Source organism: Triturus cristatus, chromosome 3_2 (assembly GCF_964204655.1).
Source record: "Triturus cristatus chromosome 3_2, aTriCri1.1, whole genome shotgun sequence".
Classification (NCBI taxonomy): Eukaryota; Metazoa; Chordata; class Amphibia; order Caudata; family Salamandridae; genus Triturus; species Triturus cristatus.
The window spans coordinates 162,941,906-162,963,515 of record NC_140584.1 but is presented as its reverse complement, the minus strand read 5'-3'; the positions used below and the strand labels follow the sequence as shown (position 1 = coordinate 162,963,515).

General features: G+C 42.6%; 1 protein-coding gene across 1 annotated transcript in view; it reads left to right on the top strand.

Moving 5' to 3' along the window:
* The window catches only part of LOC146856951 (transmembrane protease serine 4-like), a 75,978-nt gene extending 55,397 nt beyond the window's left edge, over window positions 1–20,581 (top strand). Inside the window, exons 11-13 of the mRNA XM_085647421.1 lie at window positions 3,413–3,549; window positions 18,483–18,638; window positions 19,533–20,581. Coding sequence (XP_085503547.1) covers window positions 3,413–3,549; window positions 18,483–18,638; window positions 19,533–19,544 — 305 coding nt within the window. The 3' untranslated portion in view covers window positions 19,545–20,581. The remainder of the gene's footprint in view (window positions 1–3,412; window positions 3,550–18,482; window positions 18,639–19,532) is intronic.
* Window positions 20,582–21,610: the final 1,029 nt, after the last annotated feature.

Genomic DNA, 21,610 nt, shown 5'->3' with positions numbered 1-21,610 from the left:
TCATGCTGCATGAAAGCAGCATCAGGATTGCCCACAGGGGATTCTGGGAGCCTGTCTGCAGAGGAGCAGAAGAGGGCAATGCGGCTGGCTGAAGATAAGTTCTTATTTATTATTATTATTATTTTTTTGTCGTAGTCATTCGTCTCTTCCGCCTGTTCTACCATTTTGCTGTGACACTAGCCACCACTGATGTAGGCACAGCTGTATATTTGTAGCAACACTGTCCCTTTTCTGCACTCATTTCCACTTCAAATTCATAGGAAGATCATCTTGGGTAGAGCACCACCCCATACAGACCGCATGCCAGACACACACTCTTCCATCCATAGCACTCCAATGTAGTAGAATGCTATGGGTCTGCAGATACGATTAGGTGTCTCGTCGGAGGTATGAAACACTCTATACAAGCAATGAAAATACAAGCGGGAATTGGGATTCAAACAGCGCACTCCTATCTCTAGGAAGAGGAATAAACCCTAACCCAAAGATGGACTTCATTACAAAATTGGTCAGATTTTAAATCTTTTCCATTTTCAATTAACTTTTAAAAGTTGATATACCTTGTTGGTAGTGCACATTCCATGCATCAAAATAATCTAGCTGATTCACATTTCTGTGTTGAGTATCCTTCTTTGACCATCTTTTTGCCATTATGTATTTCAAATCCATTTTAGTTTTTTCTTTGCATGCTTTGCTTTTACTTCTTATAATAATAATAATAATCCACATTTGTAAAGCGCAAACAATCCCCCGTAAGGGTCTCTAGGCGCTGGGGGCCGTCGGGAAGATTAAGCAAGCTATTGCCCAGAGTCACATGGTGCTGGGCTAATCTGCCACCGGTGCCAGGGATCGAACCGTGATCCCCAGATTCCGGAGTCAGTCACCCTGGCCGCGGGGTCACACCTCTTCCACTAATGACGTGCCCCGTGTTGTTCAGTTTGCAACTTTTTCAAGACTCATAACAATTTTAACATGATAATTAACATTTTTATTTACAAGAAGCAAGTAGTGAAAAAGAGAAGATTGATATTTTCTGTTTGTTTTATTCCACAATACTCAAGTGGATGAAGTGAAAAAAAATATTTTTGATCAGCAATAAAGAATGGTGCGACTGTGCACACCTATTAGTGAGAAGCAAGGTGGTAAATGTCTAAAAAAGACTATCATTATACATTCTGTTTCACTAACCAGACAGGGGTTAGTTGTGTATTTATAAGTAGTGATTTAATCTTAGTGCTTTTTCTTACATGGCACTGCGCCTTGTTACTTCTAATATCATATTCCACGACTATTACTGCAGTAATATTCATGCACGTTTTTATATCGAAGTGCATTTGATACTTCTAATTTTAAATTCCATGACACTTTTTACACAGCATTATTAATCATGCATATGTTTACACTATATTGCTCTCTGGTACCTCTAATATTAAATTCTATGCCACTTTTTACACAGCATTATTATTCATGCATATGTTTTTACTGCAGTACTCTTTCTTACCCTTAATATTACATTTCTGGATGCTTCCTTGCAGCATTATTTCTCATGCATATATTTACACTGCAATGCCCTTTGTTACCCTGAATATTAAATTCCATGACACTTTTTACACAGCATTATTATTCATGCAGATGTTTTCACTGCAGTACTCTTTCTTACCCTTAATATTACATTTCTGGATGCTTCCTTGCAGCATTATTTTTCATGCATATATTTACACCGCAATGCCCTTTGTTACCCTGAATATTAAATTCCATGACACTTTTTACACAGCATTATTATTCATGCAGATGTTTACACTGCAGTGCTCTTTGTTACCCCAAATATTAAATTCCAGGACACTTTCTTACAGCATTATTATTCATACATATGTTTATACTGCAGTGCTCTTTGTTACTTCTAATGTTAAATTCCATGCCACTTTTTACATAGCATTATTATTCATGCATATGTTTGCACTGCAGTGCTCTTTGTTGCCTTTAATATTAAATTCATAACACTTTTTACACAGCATTATTATTCATGCATATGTTTAAATGTTTACACTGCAGTGCTCTTTGTTACCTTTAATATTACATTTCATGGCACTTTCTACACAGTATTATTTTTCATGCAGATGTTTACACTGCAGTGCTCTTTGTTACCTCTAATATTACATTTCATGGCACTTTCTACACAGTATTATTTTTCATGCAGATGTTTACACTGCAGTGCTCTGTGTTACCCCATATATTATATACCAGGACACTTTCGTGCAGCATTATTATTCTTGCATATGTTTACACTGCAGTGTTATTTGTTACCCCTTGTATTAAATTCCATGCCACTTTTTTACACAGCATTATTATTCACGCATATGATTACACTGCAGTGCTCTTTGTTGCCTTTAATATTAAATTCATAACACTTTTTACACAGCATTATTATTCATGCATATGTTCACACTGCGGTGCTCTTTGTTACCTCCAATAATAAATTCCATGTCACTTTTTACACAGCATTACTATTCAAGCATATGTTTACACTGCGGTGCTCTTTGTTACCTCTAATATTAAATTCCATGCCACTTTTTACACAACATTACTGTTCATGCATATGTTAACACTGCAGTGTTCTTTGTTACCCCTAATATTAAATTCCATGCCACTTTTTACACAGCATTACTATTCATGCACATTTTTACACTGTGGTGCTCTTTGTTACCTCTAATATTAAATTCCATGCCACTTTTTACACAACATTACTATTCATGCATAGTTTTATACTGCGGTGCTCTTTGTTACCTCTAATATTAAATTCCATGCCACTTTTTACACAGCATTATTATTCATGCATATGTTTACTCTGCAGTGCTCTTTGTTACCCCTAATATTACATTCCAGGACACTTTCTTGCAGCATTTTAATTCATGTTTGCTTGCACAGTGCAGAGTTCTTTGTTACTTCTCATAAGAAAGTCCATGACTCATGCAGCATTATTATTCATGCATTTTTACATCGTAATGTTTTTTGTTACTTTTGATAACACATTCCACGACTCTTGCAGCACTTTTTTCATGCACGTTTGTTGAACTTGGTAAAGAGATGTAAAGTTAGATTTATAATACCAGCACAATTTGTATACTGTTTTATATTTTACTTCTGAGAGCTATCTCTACTTGATAGCTTTGTTTAGGTTTTAGGGACCAATGGAGGCGGAGGTGGTTCTCTTTGTACTCTGTAGAGCATATTTTGAAGGTGGCTAAAATATTGCCAACAAAAGGTCCCAGGATAACTGGAGCGGCTTTACTAGCACTGCACGCTGTTGGGGATCTCCAAGGGTCTCCCACCACACTCATGACCTCTGCTGTACTTGTACTTGCACTGTTTTTGGACCTGACTGACAGTTATGTCCATTCTTTACCCACTACAGGTGTCCTGGCCTCCACACTCCAAGAAGTGTCAGTGTTGCTCATCCCAGCAAACATCTGCAGCCGGCAGTATCCTGGACAGATCAAGGACAGCATGATATGTGCCGGGCACTTAGAAGGAGGCGCTGACACCTGCCAGGTATGTTATTCAGAGCTGTGCAGGGTCATGCCATGATCCACTCTTTACATAGGTTCAGATAGTTCCTATCAGGACATGGGTAGAATCCAACCTGTACCAGGTCAGAACTGAGTTATACCTTAGGGGGTGGAGTCAAAAGTGTACTAGGGTGGGGTTTATTTATCCAACCAAGGAATGGGGTTAGACATGTACCAGTGTGGCATCAGGCGTGATAACATAAGCATCGAGACATGACCATGAAATATTTAATTAGAGAGGTTGGAGTGGGACGTGTAATAGAACATGGCTGAGTTATCCAATCAGGAGGAGGGATCAGATGTGTACCAGGACGAGTGCAATCCTGTCATTACATGCCAATAATTCTGTGAGAGGGAGTGATCAGACACTTATAGGGATGGGGTGCCAGATCGTATTTACATGTCCCTTCTGTCCAATAATTCATTCAGTAGATTGGTTAGGCCGGTATCAAAGAATGTTATAAAATAATTCAATTCAGGGGACAGGTTTGGACGTGATCCAGGGTAGGCCCACCTACTAATTATTTCAGGAGGTAGGTGTGTATTCTTAACATGACACAGCAATGCCCTGATCCACTCAGATAACATGGGTGTCAGGTCATCACACGGCGTGCCAAGCTCCACACAGATGGATGGAGCACCAGAGCAGTGTAAGGCCTCACTAACATCCACAAGGACATGAAAAGACCTGGGGCAGTACAGGGAGCTGAAAGGGCTGAGGCAATGCCCACGTAGACAGAAGGAGCCCAAGAGCAAAGACTGGGTATGCCTTCCTCCTCACAGAATAGCGCATCAGTGCAGAGCCTCCATTAAGGCAGAAGGAGCCCTCGAGCAGCAGTACTTTATGCAACATTTAACACTGTCATAGCCTTTACGCCCACAGAACCACGCATCAGAGCAGAGCCTCTATTAAGGCAGATGGAGCCCTAGGGCAGCAGTGCATGACATTATACACAATACATACTGACCATTCATTTGGGAAGTGGTACACCACAGTAATGCAAATAGCCAACTACTCACCTAGGACTCACCCTACTTTATGTGAACTATCTAAATGAAAAGGGGCCCACTTTAACACAATTTTAAGGAAGTTGACTCGTCCTCTCTGTTACACACCGGAAATTCCACTTACCTTTTAGGATTTTAATTTCAGAATGTAAAATTGTAAAGAAAGTCCAAACACAAGTTTCTTGTACTTTTTCTCTTTACTCACATTGCATCCCCAGCTCTTATCAACCAACCTATCTTCTTTCCTTCATCCCACTCTTTCCCCTACATTCCAAATGATGTAACCCTTACATAGCTGATATTCCACCCTTCATAACTCTACATCATCCATTGTCAACCACATAACATTTCATCTGGAAAGGTAAATATGTGTAATAAAAAAATAAACAAAAGCATGCAACACACTACTTATTACTAATTAAACTGGTCGCACACCTGCACCCACACCAGCCCTTTGTGGTCCTTCTCTGAGGTCTGCTGATTTTACACACATTTCCAAAGCTCCACATAGTTCCATCACTTAAAACCACCAAGTTATGCTTCACTTCTTTGACTTTACGAGGATCAGAGTGGGCTCTCACCCTTCCTAACAGTTCCTCCCTTCCTTACAACCACCCAACCTCCCTCCTTCATCCACAGACACTTCACATTCTGTTTCATGTTATAATACCGCTTCAACTTGACCACTGACCCTTTCTTTAATTTCACAATGGTCAATCCACACATCTTTTGTCCTATTCAACCAGACAGCACACTCGTTCCTTGCTGTCTCTCTCCCTTTCAGAGACACAAACGGGGACACACCTGTCACAGAATGGGAAGTTGTTCTATGTGCCCACACCATTTTCCTCAGTTCCCTCTTCCATGGAAGCCAATTAGCTAACGAGAGCTGTTTGTTTCCCATAACCAATCGATTTACCCTCTTAACACCATCCATTAGCTTGTGGTCTGAACATAGCCACCTTCTCATGCATCATTCCTATACTGGAAAGGTAGTTAGTCATCCCTCTGGAAACAAACTGGACTCCATTATCAGAGACTACAGCCTTAGGAATCCCTTCCTACATGAAAGTTTTCTCCAGAATTCAGTGAAGTTGGCAGTATTCACTTGCTCTAAGGTTTCCACAACAAACCACTTGGTGTAATAATCAACTACTATCAAAATATACTTCTCAGACCAAGACTATTGACTGGCCCTAAAAAATTAATAGCTTACCTTTCCTACTGTCTCATGGGGAAATCTATGCACTCCGGAGGAGGTTGTCTCACAACTTTAGTTTTGTCACTATTTGCATACTTATGACACAATCTAACCCCTTCATCGATATCTCAATCCATTCCAGGTCACCAGTACGACTGTAAAATCCTTATCTTAGTCATTTTTCTTACCGGATGCCCCTCATGTGCAATGGCAACTATATGGCTCCAAACGTCAGTAGGAGTAACAATTTGATTCCTTCCCATTATTCTTCCCTTATTGAGACTCAACTCATTTCTCACCTTGTAAAATTCCTTCAACTCCCTGTTCATCATATCCTCTTCACTCTTTCCCCATACAACTTTATACTCAACCTCCTTCATCAAAGAGCCCTCTTTACTTGCCTCATTCCAGTCAACCTGACCTAATGCCATCTCTCCTTTTGCATTGCCTCCAAACTCCTCACACTTCTCCTCTACTTTTTCACTCACAGGCAACCTAGACAAACAGCTCACTATAACATTCCTAAAACCCGTTACATATTCAACTTCAAAATTGTAACCAAGCACAGATAACATCCACCTCGAAATACATGGTGTAGCTTTACCTTCCAATGCTCTTCCTCCTTTAAAAAAGTAAGTTAGAGGTTTAGGATCCTTTTTGTCACTTCAGAATCAGAAGTGCTTGATTCCCTTACAACAGGCCAGGGTGTCTTTCTCAATTACGGAATATGAGGATTCGTCACCTCTCAACCTTCTAGATGCAAAGCCAATCATGGGCTCTTTACCATTCACGACTTGCATCAATACTGCACCCAATTCTACACCGCTGGCATCAGTAGCAATGTACGTTTTGCCAGGTACGTCAAAATTCCCTTACATTGGAGCTTGTGCTAGTTTTTTTTATCTCACCAAAAACATCATTCCAAACAAACACAATTTTTTTTAATGATTGATCTTAACAGTTCTACAATTTCTGCAAGTTTTTGACATACTTGGAGCAGTATTCTGCCAGTCTAAGAAATCACCTCAGTTCATCTTTTTTGGATGGTTCTGGTGTTTCTTCGACCGTCTTTACTATGCTTTCTTTTGGCCTAATTCCTTTGGCACTAAGTATGTCACCTCCTTCCTTTTCAATTGTAATTTTTCCTTCTTTATTGTCAAGCCGGGTCTTCCCAACCTTTCCATCACCACACCCAAAAAATTGTCATGTTCTTTCTCATCCTTCCCCGCTATGACTATGCCATCTTGAAAACACAAGACTTGCTCCATACCACCAAATATATTCTTCCTTGCCCTTTCAAGATAGCGAAAGCTGATGCCAGTCCAAACGGCATTCTCCTATATCAAAATACTTCCAGTGGTGTTACAAAAGATGTCAAATGCCTAGATTCTTCTTGTAGGTTCACTTGGTGGTATGCAGCTGACACATCCAAAACAATAAACATGGATCCGCCTCATATGTAATTTCTGAAATATTGCTAAGTGGTTGCCAGTCTACCCATATGTTCTTGTTTAAGTCTCATAAATCAATGCAAAGCTGAATCTTTCCCCCTTACTTTGGTGCTACCACCACAAGAGTGAACCATTCAGGTGCCTCAATTGGTTCAATTATTTCTTGCTCTAATAACTTTTCTGGCTCCTTTCGTAGTAGCTCCCTCATCATATTAGGGACATTCCTTACCTTATGCACACCTGATTTATTTAGTATTATTTTGTGAGGAAATCCATTCACTAGCTCTAACTCCTCAGCGAACACCTTGGGATACTTTGACATTATGTCATTCTCATATTTACTTATAGCTTCGACAGTCGCCATTGGTTCAATTACCATCACTGGCTCCTTAGTATAAGGATTTATGATAATATTCAGATCTCTTTGATGAGACCAGCCTAATAAGTCTGACCCAAAATTGGTCACATAAACTCGCCCATGAACACCCTCCAACTTTAATTTGGTCATCCGTCTCATTCCCAAAATTTCCATTCTTTTGCCTGCATATCCAACTGCTTTGATGTCAGACTTTTCCAACAATGCATTCCCATCGGACCATATTCCTTCATATATTTTCTTAAATAGAAGGGTATAAAGGCTTCCTGAGTCCACAAGCACTTTCAGTTGCTTATTATCCATGGTGCCCAGATGCAATGGTTTTTCCAATCTATCAACACTTTCCATTTTCATCCTCTGTTCCACTTGCCCTGATACCTTTCCATCATTCACACTACCTGCTACGTTACCATATTCTTCATTTATGGTTAAAACTATATCTTGAAAACTTTCACATATATTATCGATATCCTGGCTGATTTCTTGTACTTTCCTTCCTCATACATTCGTTCTACACAACTTGGCAAGGTGTCCTCTTCTTCCACAATTTCTGCAAAACATGTTTCTAGCAGGAAACCTTGTGATAGAAGCTATATGTCCCATTGCCCCACAACGGAAACAATGTATTTCTCTGATAGCATTATCGTTTCATTTTACACTCTCAGTAAGGTGTCAGAGTTCTGTTTTCAGACACCGCTGTTCATATCTACTGCTTCTTCATGCATTTTCACTTTCAGTTTACTATCCTTTACTACTTCACTAACCACATTCTTTTGGCCATGATCACCATCCTCCAGCTCCTTTACCCACAACGCTGTGTGTTCCATACTCTTGGCTATCTGCACAGTTTCCTCTAAGGTGTTTTCTTTTATTGAAAGCTTTTCCTTCACGCTTTTACAGTTAGTGCACCTCACTATTTGTTCTCTGATCAGTAAAGTCTGTCAATTGCTCAAAACAGCAGGATATTGCTAATCCCCTCAAAGCAGCCACATAGGATGCGATATTCTCATCGCTTATCTGTGCTGGGGAGAAAAACTTGTGTTGTTCAAGAACTACATTAGTCTTAGGTGTGAACTTTATGTCCAACATCTGTAGTGTCATTTAATAAACATTGCATTGTTGCCCATCAACCGTTCCCAAGGATAATATCGGAAGATCTTCCTACAGTCTCCTAACTTCAACACCTAAGAAGTAATGCAATATTATCAACTGTCTCCTTACTGGTTCATACTTATCTCCACCGCTAGCTAAAATATACGGTAAAAACAGTTTTTTCCTCTTCTACGGTAGCTCCAGTTCACCAGGAGTGGGTGAGAATGGCGGAGGTGATGCCACACCCTGATCCGCCATGACCTGCAAAAAAAGTTTCAAAAAAATTCCGAAATAACAATAAAAATCGAATACAATGAACTAAAAAAAACAACAAAATAACAATCTAACACACCAACACTGTAGTTCATCTTATTGCTTACTGCTCCTTTAAATTGTTCCTGCTTAGGGTCACTCCTCTAATTGCCTAAGAGGAAGTTGTCTGCAGTCAATACCCGACAATGGGCATTCCTCAGATCTCCAAAGAAGTTGCTCATGAAGAACATGTGTATAATTATTTTTCAGGTAACCTTTGCTTTCACGTCACTTCAAATTGCCCAGGTGCACTATGCAGAATGGAGGAGAGGCTCTGAAAACAGTTCCAGTCTTCACTTAGTCATGCCACAGTTTAATACATTAATGGGCCAGTTGCCGTCAGCCTCATGCAGTTTACGGATCCCTATATCACGGCACCCTAGCAGTTAAAAGGCTTGTGCGGCCTCAACGAGACTCACACTGGGAAAGGCTCGAGCCTTGAGAGATCGAGCCTTGAGAGCGGCCTAAGCAGACACACACTGGGAAGGCTCGTGCTTCAGCAGCCGCAGCATTCTGTTGTTGCGTCGCGAACCAGTTTCATGCCGTGCCTCATGCTAAACAGCCGTTGTACGCACATAGATAACAAGGCTTATGTTTTTAAATTAATTAACGCATCGCTCACACCTTCAACATTAACATTGCCTTAAAGTTCATTGAATAGCTATTCACACAGTGCTGAACACGTATTCTTATGAGGCAGTTTTCTGTTTTTACTATTTTTTTTCTACTCCTTATGAATCCAGGGGTGAGGATGCATCGATGTCTGTCCCCTGGACAAACAGCCACTTGTAAAGAAAGCCCAAAGACAAGTTTTCTCTTCTTTTTCTCTTCATTCACTTTATTCACTTCGCATCATATCAACCATCCTTTCTTTTTCCCTCATCTCACTCCTTCTCCTACATTCAAAGTGATGCCACCCTTATATAGCTGACATTCCACCCTTCATAACTCTACAAGAATTTTCCTCGGTCACAACCAGAGTACAGTTTCAGGAAGCAGCTCCTTCCTTTTTAGGTCTCGCCTGAGCCAGCGCATGTGCTGCTCTGCAAGACATTTAGTAAGTGGGTTTTTAAAGTGCTACCAAAGGCTTTTGCCGGCCACCAGCTTGAGGCTACGCGCACAAGCGTGCGCGCCTCGCTCCGCCTCACCAATGCTCGCTATGCGCGAGCGCCCGCACCGCTCGCGTGCCGCCATCTGTCTTTCCTCGCGGCACCCTTACAGCATGCCTCTCTCCGACCCTCCCCCACCACGGAGCGCATCCCCGCGATCGCGATTATGTATGCTTGCGTCTCGCGGCCGCGCGTCTTTTTGCTTGTTTTCATTTATTTTGTGCCTGTGCAGCTACTTTCAAGTCCGCCCAGCAAAATAAATCCAAACTCAGTGCTTCAAATAGGGCACAAAAAGAAATGCACAAGGACGCTTGCACAAAGCGCATGCCTCCTCTGGACAGCCAGTACTGGCCCATTAAAATGGCTGCGGCCATGCATAAAACTGCTGGCACTCTCACCTGACAGTACTTCTTGTTTTATTTGTAAGTTGTTGTTTCCCTGCTGTATACATTACATCCTACATTATGTCTGAGTTCCCTAAGAGAAAAATCGATAATGCTTTTCGGATCCAGCTCCTTGTGGCTGAAGACATACAATAAATATAGCACTTTGTACTAGCGTGCAATGCGGAAGGTGCTCGGCGCTATACGTTGTAGCAGAGTGAAATGATTCACCTGTTCTAATGTCGTCTTTGAAGATACTGTGGAAGCAGAAGGCCTATGGTGCATGCTCTGTCTGCACGACTTCTCTCCTTGGCCTCCCTTCTTCCTGAGAATGAGGCATTTGTTCCTTCTTTTCTCTCCTTGGCCTCCCTTCTTCCTGAGAATGAGGCATTTGTTCCTTCTTTTCTCTCCTTGGCCTCCCTTCTTCCTGAGAATGAGGCATTTGTTCCTTCTTTTCTCTCCTTGGCCTCCCTTCCTCCAGAGCATGAGGCATTCATTTATTCCTTCTTCCAGCAGGGGCTGCTGACTGAGGGCACTGTTTCCAGATGCAGCATTCAGTGCCTGTCCTTCACGAGAGCGGAAGCATGGCTAAATGTGTGCGCATGCACAACTCTAGCCTGCACCTCAATCTCGGGAATTCTACTCGCCAATCATGGGCAAAACTCAATTTCGAAGAAAGTCTGAAGATTCCTGTCTCTGTAATTCCAACCTTAGGCTCAAATTCGGGTGTAATTCCCACCATTCCTGGCAGAGCAGCACTGTTTGAATATCTGTGCATGGATAATAACTCCCTCAGGGGCCAGAGTTCTACTCACCAGCTCTGGGCAGAATCCCGTCTAAACTCCGTCCATGTCTGTGCATGCGTATTTCCGTCAACTGTCCATGGGCAGGAGATCTACCCAGGAGGTCAGAATATTGTCCACACTGTCTCTCTATATGTGTACTTTTATCGTGGGCAGGAGTTCTACCCCTCCACACTACGCAGACTCCTGTTCGAACACAGTTCATTGCTGCCCACGTGTAACTCCTTCTACTACCCTCTAGTAGGAACTAAATCTCGCAGATCAGGGCCTGAGAAGACCCCTGTGCAAGGTCTTCCTGAACATCTATCCAAGCATAACTCAGTCTCAGACTGCATACTCCCCTCCACTTCCTCTCGGCTACAACTTACTTTGATCTGTGCCGGCTTTGTCCTTACTACCGTCGTCGCAGCCTTTATTGTCCGGGTAGCCGGCCCGGAGGGCGTCTCGCTCTCTCGGAACCCAGGGTCTAGGCCTCTGCGCTCTAATAACGCCCTCGGGGCTCAGGGAAGGAAAACGGAGGGCTTTCCGGTCCGCCCTCCTTTGTGGGGAGGTGGGAGGGGGCATCTCAGTACTGCAGCCTCAGCCCCAACCTTCAGAAATACTTGTCCATTCATAACACCACTACTAAAATAAATGAAATGTAGATAAACACAAACTTTTCGGAATGTGTCACTACAGTGTGACGTGGACACTTTTCTTTCTGAGCACACTGCATAAAAAGTCTGGTGGGGGGGTATCCTTACAGCACAACCTGGCTGAACAGGAGGCAAGTGGGCATAGCAAGTGCCCTTTCCTCCTCCACTGGTATCATAAGACGCATTTGTAAAGCGCACATGCATTTCTTGATACTGTATAAAACTTTTTTTCTTCAAACTCAGCGGTACCTTGTCCGACCTCGGGAAGATGAACAGCTAAGTGGGTCGCGTCCTCGGTGTACCTGTCACTGCATGTGGCTCTTGGCAGGTTTAAGCAACTTATCCAATTGTCTTTTTTTGCTTTCCTTCGCCCTCAAATCAGTGGTGTTTCACCCGCAGAGCTGAGGAGGACGGACCCGGTGTGAACTGCTCTGCTTTGCAGGTGTTCCGTGCCTGCCCTCATTCTCCAGTGGGTGCGACGCTCGGGGATAGAGAAGAGTGTTGGGTTTTTGTAGCGCTGTGCTGTTCATAATGTCCGGCATTGCGTGAAACACCAGATCCCTCCGAGTCGCGCACACCCCCTCACTCTTTATATGGTCGCACGCCTTTTCTTTGATCTCTGCCGCGCGTTCTCACAGGCTCCTCTCCGCCCACGCGTCTCTCCCCTTCCGTGTAGTTTTGCTGCTGACTACTTGACTTCGTGCCTATGAGTTTTGCATGCGTCTATTATATTTATTTACTTTGAATGTTTTTTTTTTAACTGCCCACGCGTCTCTCCTCTTCCATGTAGTTCCCCTCCGCCTTTTCTTTCTTGCATATTTTTCTGATTTTCGGCTTTGTGCGACTGACTACTTGACCTCGTGCCTATGAGTTTTGCATGTGTCTATTCTATTTATTTACTTTGAATGTTTTTTTAATTTAACTTTACGCACCCAAACACGTTCATTGTTTCCTTTCCTTCTTACATTCTTATGCGGAAAAAAAAATCACTCTCTCCACAAACAGCACTTTTATCCTGTCTCGCCTCTCTGTGTTTTGCTGTCTGCCCTCGTCTTCAATAGTTTCCAGCCTCTGTGTTCTGCTTTACGCATCCAAACATGTATGCTTTTGTTAGAGTTTCCTGCTTACATTCTCATTTAAAACAAACAAGAAAATAACTCTCTCTACAAACAGCACTTTTATCCTTTTATTCAGTTTTGCCTAACACAATGCCCTACACACATTAGACCCCTCAAACTGCCACCTCACACACTACCCTACACACATTAGACCCCACAAAATTCCAACTCACACACTGCCCTACACACATTAGCCCCCTCACACTCTGCACCCCCTCACCCTCAAATAAATAAGAAAACAGTTTACTTCCAAGGCACTGCAGTCATTTACGTGAGCCACTGTCAGATTGTGTATTTTTTTTCAATACTAATACAGCCTTTAAAGAAAATGGAAATACAGTTTACTGACAAGTCACTAACCAACACTGCCCCCCACTCACATAGAAACACACAATGCCCCCTCACACAGACCACACACACTGCCCCCTCTCACACAGACCACAAACACTGCCCCCTCACACATACCACTCACACTTACCCCTCCACACAGACCACTCACACTTACCCCTCCACACAGACCACACACACTTCCCCCCTCAAACAGACTACACACACTGCCCCCTTACACAGACCACACACACTGCCCCCTCACACAGACTACACACACTGCCCCCCTCTCACACAGACTACACACACTGCCCCCCTCTCACACAAACCAAACACACTGACCCCTCCTCACACACTGACCCCTTGAAACACTGCCCCCACATACACTGCTCTCACACATTACCCACTCACAGTACTTTAGGTCACACACACTGCACCCTTACACCCCGTACACACAAAGCCCGCACCCTTACACACTCACACTGTGCCCTCATACAATTCCCCCTCACACACTGCCCTCTTACACACTGCCCCCTACTTTGTACGATGTCAGTAGGTGCCTTTTCTAAATTTTAACAAAAACACAAACGTTACAGGATTAAAGCGTTTCTAAAACGCATCAGTAGATTTTGGGGTTTTTTCGTCGGTTAATGTCTTTTAGTGCTAGGGGTTTTGTGCTTAAATTAGAATTATTGTTTAACTTTATTTAACAACTGAACAAAGTTCACACTGCACCCCTCTCACACAGACCACAAACACTGCCCCCTCACACATACCACTCACACTTACTCCTCCACACAGACCACTCACACTTACCCCTCCACACAGACCACACACACTGCCCCCTCACACAGACTACACACACTGCCCCCTCACACAGACCACACACACTGCCCCCCTCACACAGACCACACACACTGCCCCCGCACACAGACTACACACACTGCCCCTCTCTCACACAGACTACAAACACTGCCCCCCTCTCACACAAACCACACACACTGACCCCTCCTCACACACTGACCCCTTGACACACTGCCCCCACATACACTGCTCTCACACATTACCCACTCACAGTACTTTAGGTCACACACACTGCACCCTTACACCCACACACATACACAGCCCGCACCCTTACACACACGCACTGTGCCCTCATACAATTCCCCCTCACACACTGCCCTCTTACACACTGCCCCCTAGTTCGTACGATGTCAGTAGGTACCTTTTCTCAATTTTAACAAAAAGAAAAACGTTACAGGATCAAAGCGTTTCTAAACCGCATCAGTAGATATTTGGGTTTTTTCGTCGGTAAATGTCTATTGGTGCTAGGTGTTTTGTGCTTAAATTAGAATTATTGTTTAACTTTATTTAACAAATGAACAAAGTTCACGGGGACGTTGCGGTCTGACAATGTTGTGGCACGCGCGCTGCGCTCTCCCTCTGTTGCCACACGCATTCAGCTCACCAGGCTGCACACCCCCTCACTCTCCATATGGTCGCAAACCTTTTCTTTGATCTCCGCAGCGCGTTCTCACAGGCTCCTCTCCGCCCACGCGTCTCTCCCCTTCCGTGTAGTTCCGCCCCGCCTTCTCTTTCTCGCAACTTTTTCAGAATCTCGGCTCTGTGTGACTTACTACTTGACCTCCTGCCTCTGTGCTTTGCATTCATCTCTTATATTTATTTACTTTTGAATGTGTGTTTCATTATTTTACTTTACGCACCCAAACACGTATGCTTTTGTATGACTTTCATTCTTTGCTTTCCTGCTTACATTCTGATGATGATCACTCTCCACTAACAGCACTTTTATTCTGTTGCGCCTCTCTGTGTCTTGAGGTCTGCCCTCACAAGTCGCCTGCAACTGGTCCTTCACATACACTGGCCCCTCGCACACAGACCACACACACTTTCTAAAACGCATCATTAGATTTTGGTTTTTTTTCATCGGTTAATGTCTATTGGTGCTAGGTGTTTTGTGCTTAAATTAGAATTATTGTATAACTTTAGTTAACAAATTAACAAAGTTCACACTGCCCCCCTCTCACACAGACCACAAACACTGCCCCCTCTCACACAGACCACACATCTATCAATCTATCTATCTAACTATCTAACTATCTATCTATCGCCCTCATTCTCTATCTATCTATCACTCTATCTATCTATCTAGCTATCGGACTCACTCTATCTATCTATCTATCTATCTATCTATCTATCTATCTATCTATCTATCTATCTATCTATCTATCTATCTATCTATCTATCTATCTATCTATCTATCTATCTATCTATCTATCTATCTATCTATCTATCTATCTATCTATCTATCGCACTCACTCTATCTATCGCCATCACTCTATCTATCTATCACACTCACTCTATCTCTCTATCTAGATATCAACCTCACTCTATCTATCTATCTATATATCTATCGATCTATCTATCTATCGACCTCACTCTATCTATCTATCGCCCTCTAGCTATCTATCGCCCTCTAGCTATCTATCGCCCTCTATCTATCTATCACCCTCTAGCTATCTATCGCCCTCTATCTATCTATTGCCCTCTATCTATCTATCTATCTATCTATCTATCTATCTATCTATCTATCTATCTATCTATCTATCTATCTATCTATCTATCTATCTATCTATTTATCTATCGATCTATCTATCTATCTATCTATCGCCCTCCCTCACTCTATCTATCTATCTATTGTCCTCCCTCACTCTATCTATCGCCCTCCCTCTATCTATCGCCCTCCCTCTATCTATCTATCGCCCTCCCTCTATCTATCGCCCTCCCTCTATCTATCTATCGCCCTCCCTCTATCTATCTATCGCCCTCACTCTATCGCCCTCCCGCTATCTATCTATCGCCCTCCCTCTATCTATCGCACTCACTCTATCTATCGCACTCACTCTATCTATCGCACTCACTCTATCGCATCACCACAGCATCACTCAGGGGCACAACAACATCACTATGTGCTACCACAGCATCACTGAACGCCACAGCATCACTCGTCACCACCACAACATCACTCAGCACCACCACAGCATCAATCTGTGCAACCATTCAACAACAACTGGTTCAAATATGTTCTCTCAATGTTTCAAGCTTTATTACAAATGTCACAAAAAGATGTTAATATTTCACTTCTGTTCTTGGATTTTCGTCACAATAAAATACACTAAACATAATCTTCACAAAAGTTATTTACAAAAGTTTAAGCTATTGCCATTATAAATTACAATAACTTTTATTTAAGTATTAATTATTTAAAAAAATTAAAAGCCATTGTTATTTGTAATATCAATACATCTAAGTCACTTAAATACAACACATATTGCCTTACAAATGCTATAGGTGTAACATTTGCGAAAGTTACAACTATTGGAATTGTAAATGACAAAGCTATTAATTTAGCTATTTTCAAAACCAACACATAAATACAAAATTTGGCATTTACAATACCAATAGCTCAAACTTTCCTAATGCGAGACCTATTGCATTGCAAATGCTTGTTTTAAGTTTACGGTTTCTGCGTTTTTTTTTACCCACTCTGCTTAACCTGCGGGTTATGTTGGTCGACGAATTACCAGTGGATGGAAAAGAAACTTGGCATTTTGCAACCGGTGATACCCGTCTGTGCGTCTCATTTTCAGACGGTTTTTGGCACAGGGACTACATACATGGATTAATGCCAGACTTTCAGGATAAGTACATACGTTGAATAGTACATACAGGTAATGCAAAGCATACAAAGCACTTCATGTGTTCACATGCCATCACATACCATCCCTCACACCGGATCTCCAAGGCATGTCTTGTGCCCAAATGGCCTTTACTTTATCTCTAGCAAAATAAACAAGCATTGGCATAGTCAATAGGTCTCGCCTTTGGGACCTTTTAAGTGTTTAGCCCTGCAACAGTTGATGTTGTTGCACCAAGGATATGGTGCTGCATAACTAAATACTTATAAGATCCCAAAAGCGAGACCTATTTGCTATGCCAATGCGTGTTTACATTGGCAGGAAGTTTAATTCACCTGAGGTCAGTTTCAAGAAGTTGCACCTTCCTCTCTGTCAGCTGAGTTGTGCCTCTGTAAATGGCTCTTTTTTTCTGTCATGAACAAGGAGCCCCGCGCCGACTTGAAGGCAGCTTACGAAAGCCTTCCTTGCTGTCATTCACAGGAAGACTTGTCCATCTGAAAACAGTTTACGAAAGAAGCGCCTTCCTTCCTTTCACTCACTGTAAGCCCTCCGCACCAGTAGATAGTTGACAAAACTAGGTCCTTCTTTGAGTGACTCAAATGAGCACCTGCCAACATGAAGACATTTAAAGAAAGTAGGTCCCTCCTCGTTGACACTCACAGGGTCCTGTGATCACCTGAGGACAGTTTATGAATATGCACCATTCTTTGTTGCTGACAGGAAGACTATTAAACAAGTGATGGTATCCATGAGTAGCACGTTTTTTATGATGTCATTAGGAGAGAAGCAGCATGCTCTGTGATCCTATTAGTGCTGATACAGGGTCATTTGTGATGTCATTAGGAGTAAGGCAGTATTTTGTGTGATGTTTAGAGCAGCGAAGCACTGTATTTTGGAAAGTAATGAGGAGCGAAGCATCGTCAGTAATGGGACACTGTGTTTTATGAAGTCATTAGAGGGGAGACTGGCTGTTCTCAGATGAACTCAGCGGTGACAGTGTGGTTTGTGATGTGACTATGAGCGTGGCACAGTGTACTCTGTGGTGAGTCAGTGTGTGTGTGCGTGTGTGTTTGTGTGTGGAGAAAGTTTGCAAGTTGTGTGCATGGTTGTGTTTCTATGTGCAGTTGTGCGTTGGTGGATATGGGCTGTGTGTGAGTGTGCAGGTCATTAAATGGGTGCATGGTGGAGAAATACTATTATCTTTCAACTGGATCTGTCGTTTTCCCAGCACTTGAGAAAATGTCTTAAGTATCACCAGTGCTTTGGTGAAGTAGCAGAGTAGACTGGTGATGTGGTTAACACTCATTTTGTGGGAGACACAAGGGTGGCAAGTGTTGTTGTTCACCTTAATGTAATCACGTTTTTCAATTTTCTCAATGCAGGGAGATAGTGGTGGCCCTTTGGTGTACTACAGCAGCAGACGCAATTGGGAGCAGGTGGGCATTGTGGCCTTTGGAGAAGGATGTGGCCGGAAAGATAAAGTTGGTGTTTACAGCAATGTGGTATACTTTTTGGATTGGATGTACGGAGTAATGCGGGTGAGTACTCCCCACTTTGGTTTCCTCACACTGTGACTGTCCAGCTTTCCTTCCTGGTGCAAACAAACACTACTAATGCGTAGGGCAAAACAAAATAAAGCCAGAGCTTTGCCTCTACATTCAAGCATTGCCCCCAAACACAGTCTTTGGCACTAGATTAAATCAATGGCCCTAAACGTTCAACTTGCTCATAAACCAAAGCATTATCTCTGGCCTGATATTTTAGCCCCAAAGTAGTGCCTTACCCAGTCATAGACATTGCTCCAGCAGTAGAAAAGGTAGGGCAATGCTGTCTGCTTCTGAAACCTCACCTAGCAATTGGAAATAAGCATTTCAATCTCATAGCTCTGCTCACCTAGGCCGGAAGGCTCCTTAGGAAGACTTATTGTGTATTTCCAAGAATTGTTGATAGTTTAATACTAAACCTTTTAGAGACATCTCCCAGGTACTAGAGGAGGCCCACTTGGTTTGCTCAGCTTTATGGTCCAGCCATGAATCACTTAACCTTCTCCGCTTCGCCTGTGTAGTCTTTCTTGGGGCATCAGCCCTTGTTTACACTCACTGACCTGTCACGAACAAGCACTGCCATAGGTGCATGAGTGGGTCATGCATTCCTCGGTTTGCTTCTTCATTGCTTGGGCCCTACCTGAAAAGTTAAATTGATGTTTATAGAGACCAGAAGCGATCTGTAAATACCCTCCTTCGGTGCTAAACATCTAGGCCTGTGGTGTGTGCCGTGATGCCAATTTTAGGTTAGTCGCTCCTTCGTCGCTAAACATCTAGGCCTGTGGTGTGTGCCGTGATGCTACTCTAGGTTATGATCCACCTGATAAATATTCAGCCATACACATTTCCACGATGCTGACCTATTGCTATGTCCATTTCTATTTTCAGTTGAATTCATAAGAGCCCAGAGGGCAGAACATCACTACACTCTCCCTGTGGCCCTCCATCTCTCTCCGACAGCTGCACAGCATGGATATAGTTCAATCTGAACCATACCGAAGAAGCACCAGGAATGGATTGATGGAGCACTCAGTGGGAGCAGAATCTCCTGCAGGGAAGCTATGCTCCCATTGGACTGTGAATGGTCTTCAGTTTCTTCAAGGCTTGCATACGGTGGACGTGCATATGGACCCGCACCACTCCCATCCAGCAATCCAATTTAAACAGAGTGTGTTATATAGATAATGTGCCCCAGCAATCAGTGGAGCGACAGGGATTCGGACAACGAAAGAGCCATCTGCACTCCAAGTGTTGACCTCAAGCAGAATTGCACGTCATATTGTGTTCCGGGCCAGGGAACATGTAAGGAGGAGGACAGAGAAGGGTGAATGAACCCCAGCCTTTTCTCTGATGTTTTCTCCCCATCGTTAAAGTCAACAGAAAACCAGTCCACCCTCTCAAGAATGGTGCCCAAGAAAATGAATGCCAAAATCCGCATTGAACTTATCATTGTGCCAAAATGCCCAGTTCGTAGGACTTCATCTGGCAAGGGTTATATTTTTAGGACCATGCATAGGTTTGTGGCACCACCGTGTGCCTCTATGATTTGAGGAGAGGTATACAGTTTATATGATCTAAAAGATGGAGCCAGCTTGTGCCAAACAGCCTGCTGTTCTGCCGCCATCTTGGTCACAGATCTCACACATCAGAGACTCCTCTTAGGTCTGGCTCCGTATAATTTTATTTTTATGAAGAATGTAGTGTCTGCAGCACCTGTCTAATTCAAGACTGAGAATATGGTGAAACCAGGTGTTACCGCCTGGCCTGAATCTCATTGCCCCTGTGGGTGCCATTTGTGATAAAAGTCATAATTTGTGTTCATTTTTGTATGTTAGGTATTCTGTAATTATATAAATGTAAGATGACATGTGTATATATAATTATGTGTCTATAAAGTTCTATATATATGTATCTATATAAAAAAAGTGTGAAAACTGTGCCTTCGCCTCTAATTTTATTTTTAGTTTGAACTGTGTAACACAATTCCACACTTGGATGTGTGGTTTCTAAGGGACGCCTTTCAGAACTTTTTCTGCCAGTTCTTACATTTTGCTTCCATTTTACTAACCTTACTGAATACCATTTTCAGTCTTTCCAATTACAGATCGCCCGTATGGCAATAGTGACATTTTATTGTACCTTAAGTTTACAACGTGTTGTGTTTTTTGTTAACCATGTACTTCTCTGTGCTATTGATCAGTGTAAGACGTGGTACGGGGGTGTTTCCATCTCATCATGTCCTGTATGGAGGGTGTGACGTTGTAATGAGCTCTGATGCTATGACATGTAGAGGATCAGGACCGTCTTTGTGCCTGGTCTTAATGACAGCACTGGATAACAAGCATTGGCAAAGTTGGAGATCTCGTCTTAGCTGGCTGGTGCAATGCTTATTATTATTATTATTATTATTAATAATATTTTTTATTGTAAGTGTATGCCTGTTTGAAATTGGGTCTCTAGTTGACAGAGGCATGCACCCTGTCTAAGTAGGAACCACACTCCTAGTCAGGGTAGGCTAGATACACTCTAACGTTTAGCCTGTGCTCACCCTATACAGCTTGGCACAGAGCAGCCAGGCTTATCTAAATGTGTAAAGTATTTGTGCAACACACACAGTAACACAATGAAAACAACACAAAAATACTCCACACAGGTTTAGAAAAATAGAGAATAATTTTATGAATAAAACAGTACTGCAACAACAAAAATCCAGTAAGTGGAGCCGGTGTTATTATTTCTACGCGTAATAAACCAAACATAGTGCTTATAAGTCAATAGCTCTAAGAGGTTATTTAGGTCGCACTAGACAAGGGCAAATAAAAAATTCAGACTGACCGCTATGTAGGGCTCATGCAGGTCCCACTGACAAACTACCTTGACTGGAGCAACCATCAACGTTGAAGACTTGATGCAAAGAGTCGAGGTGGCGCTGCGTAGTTGATCTGATGGATGGAGTCAAAGCGACA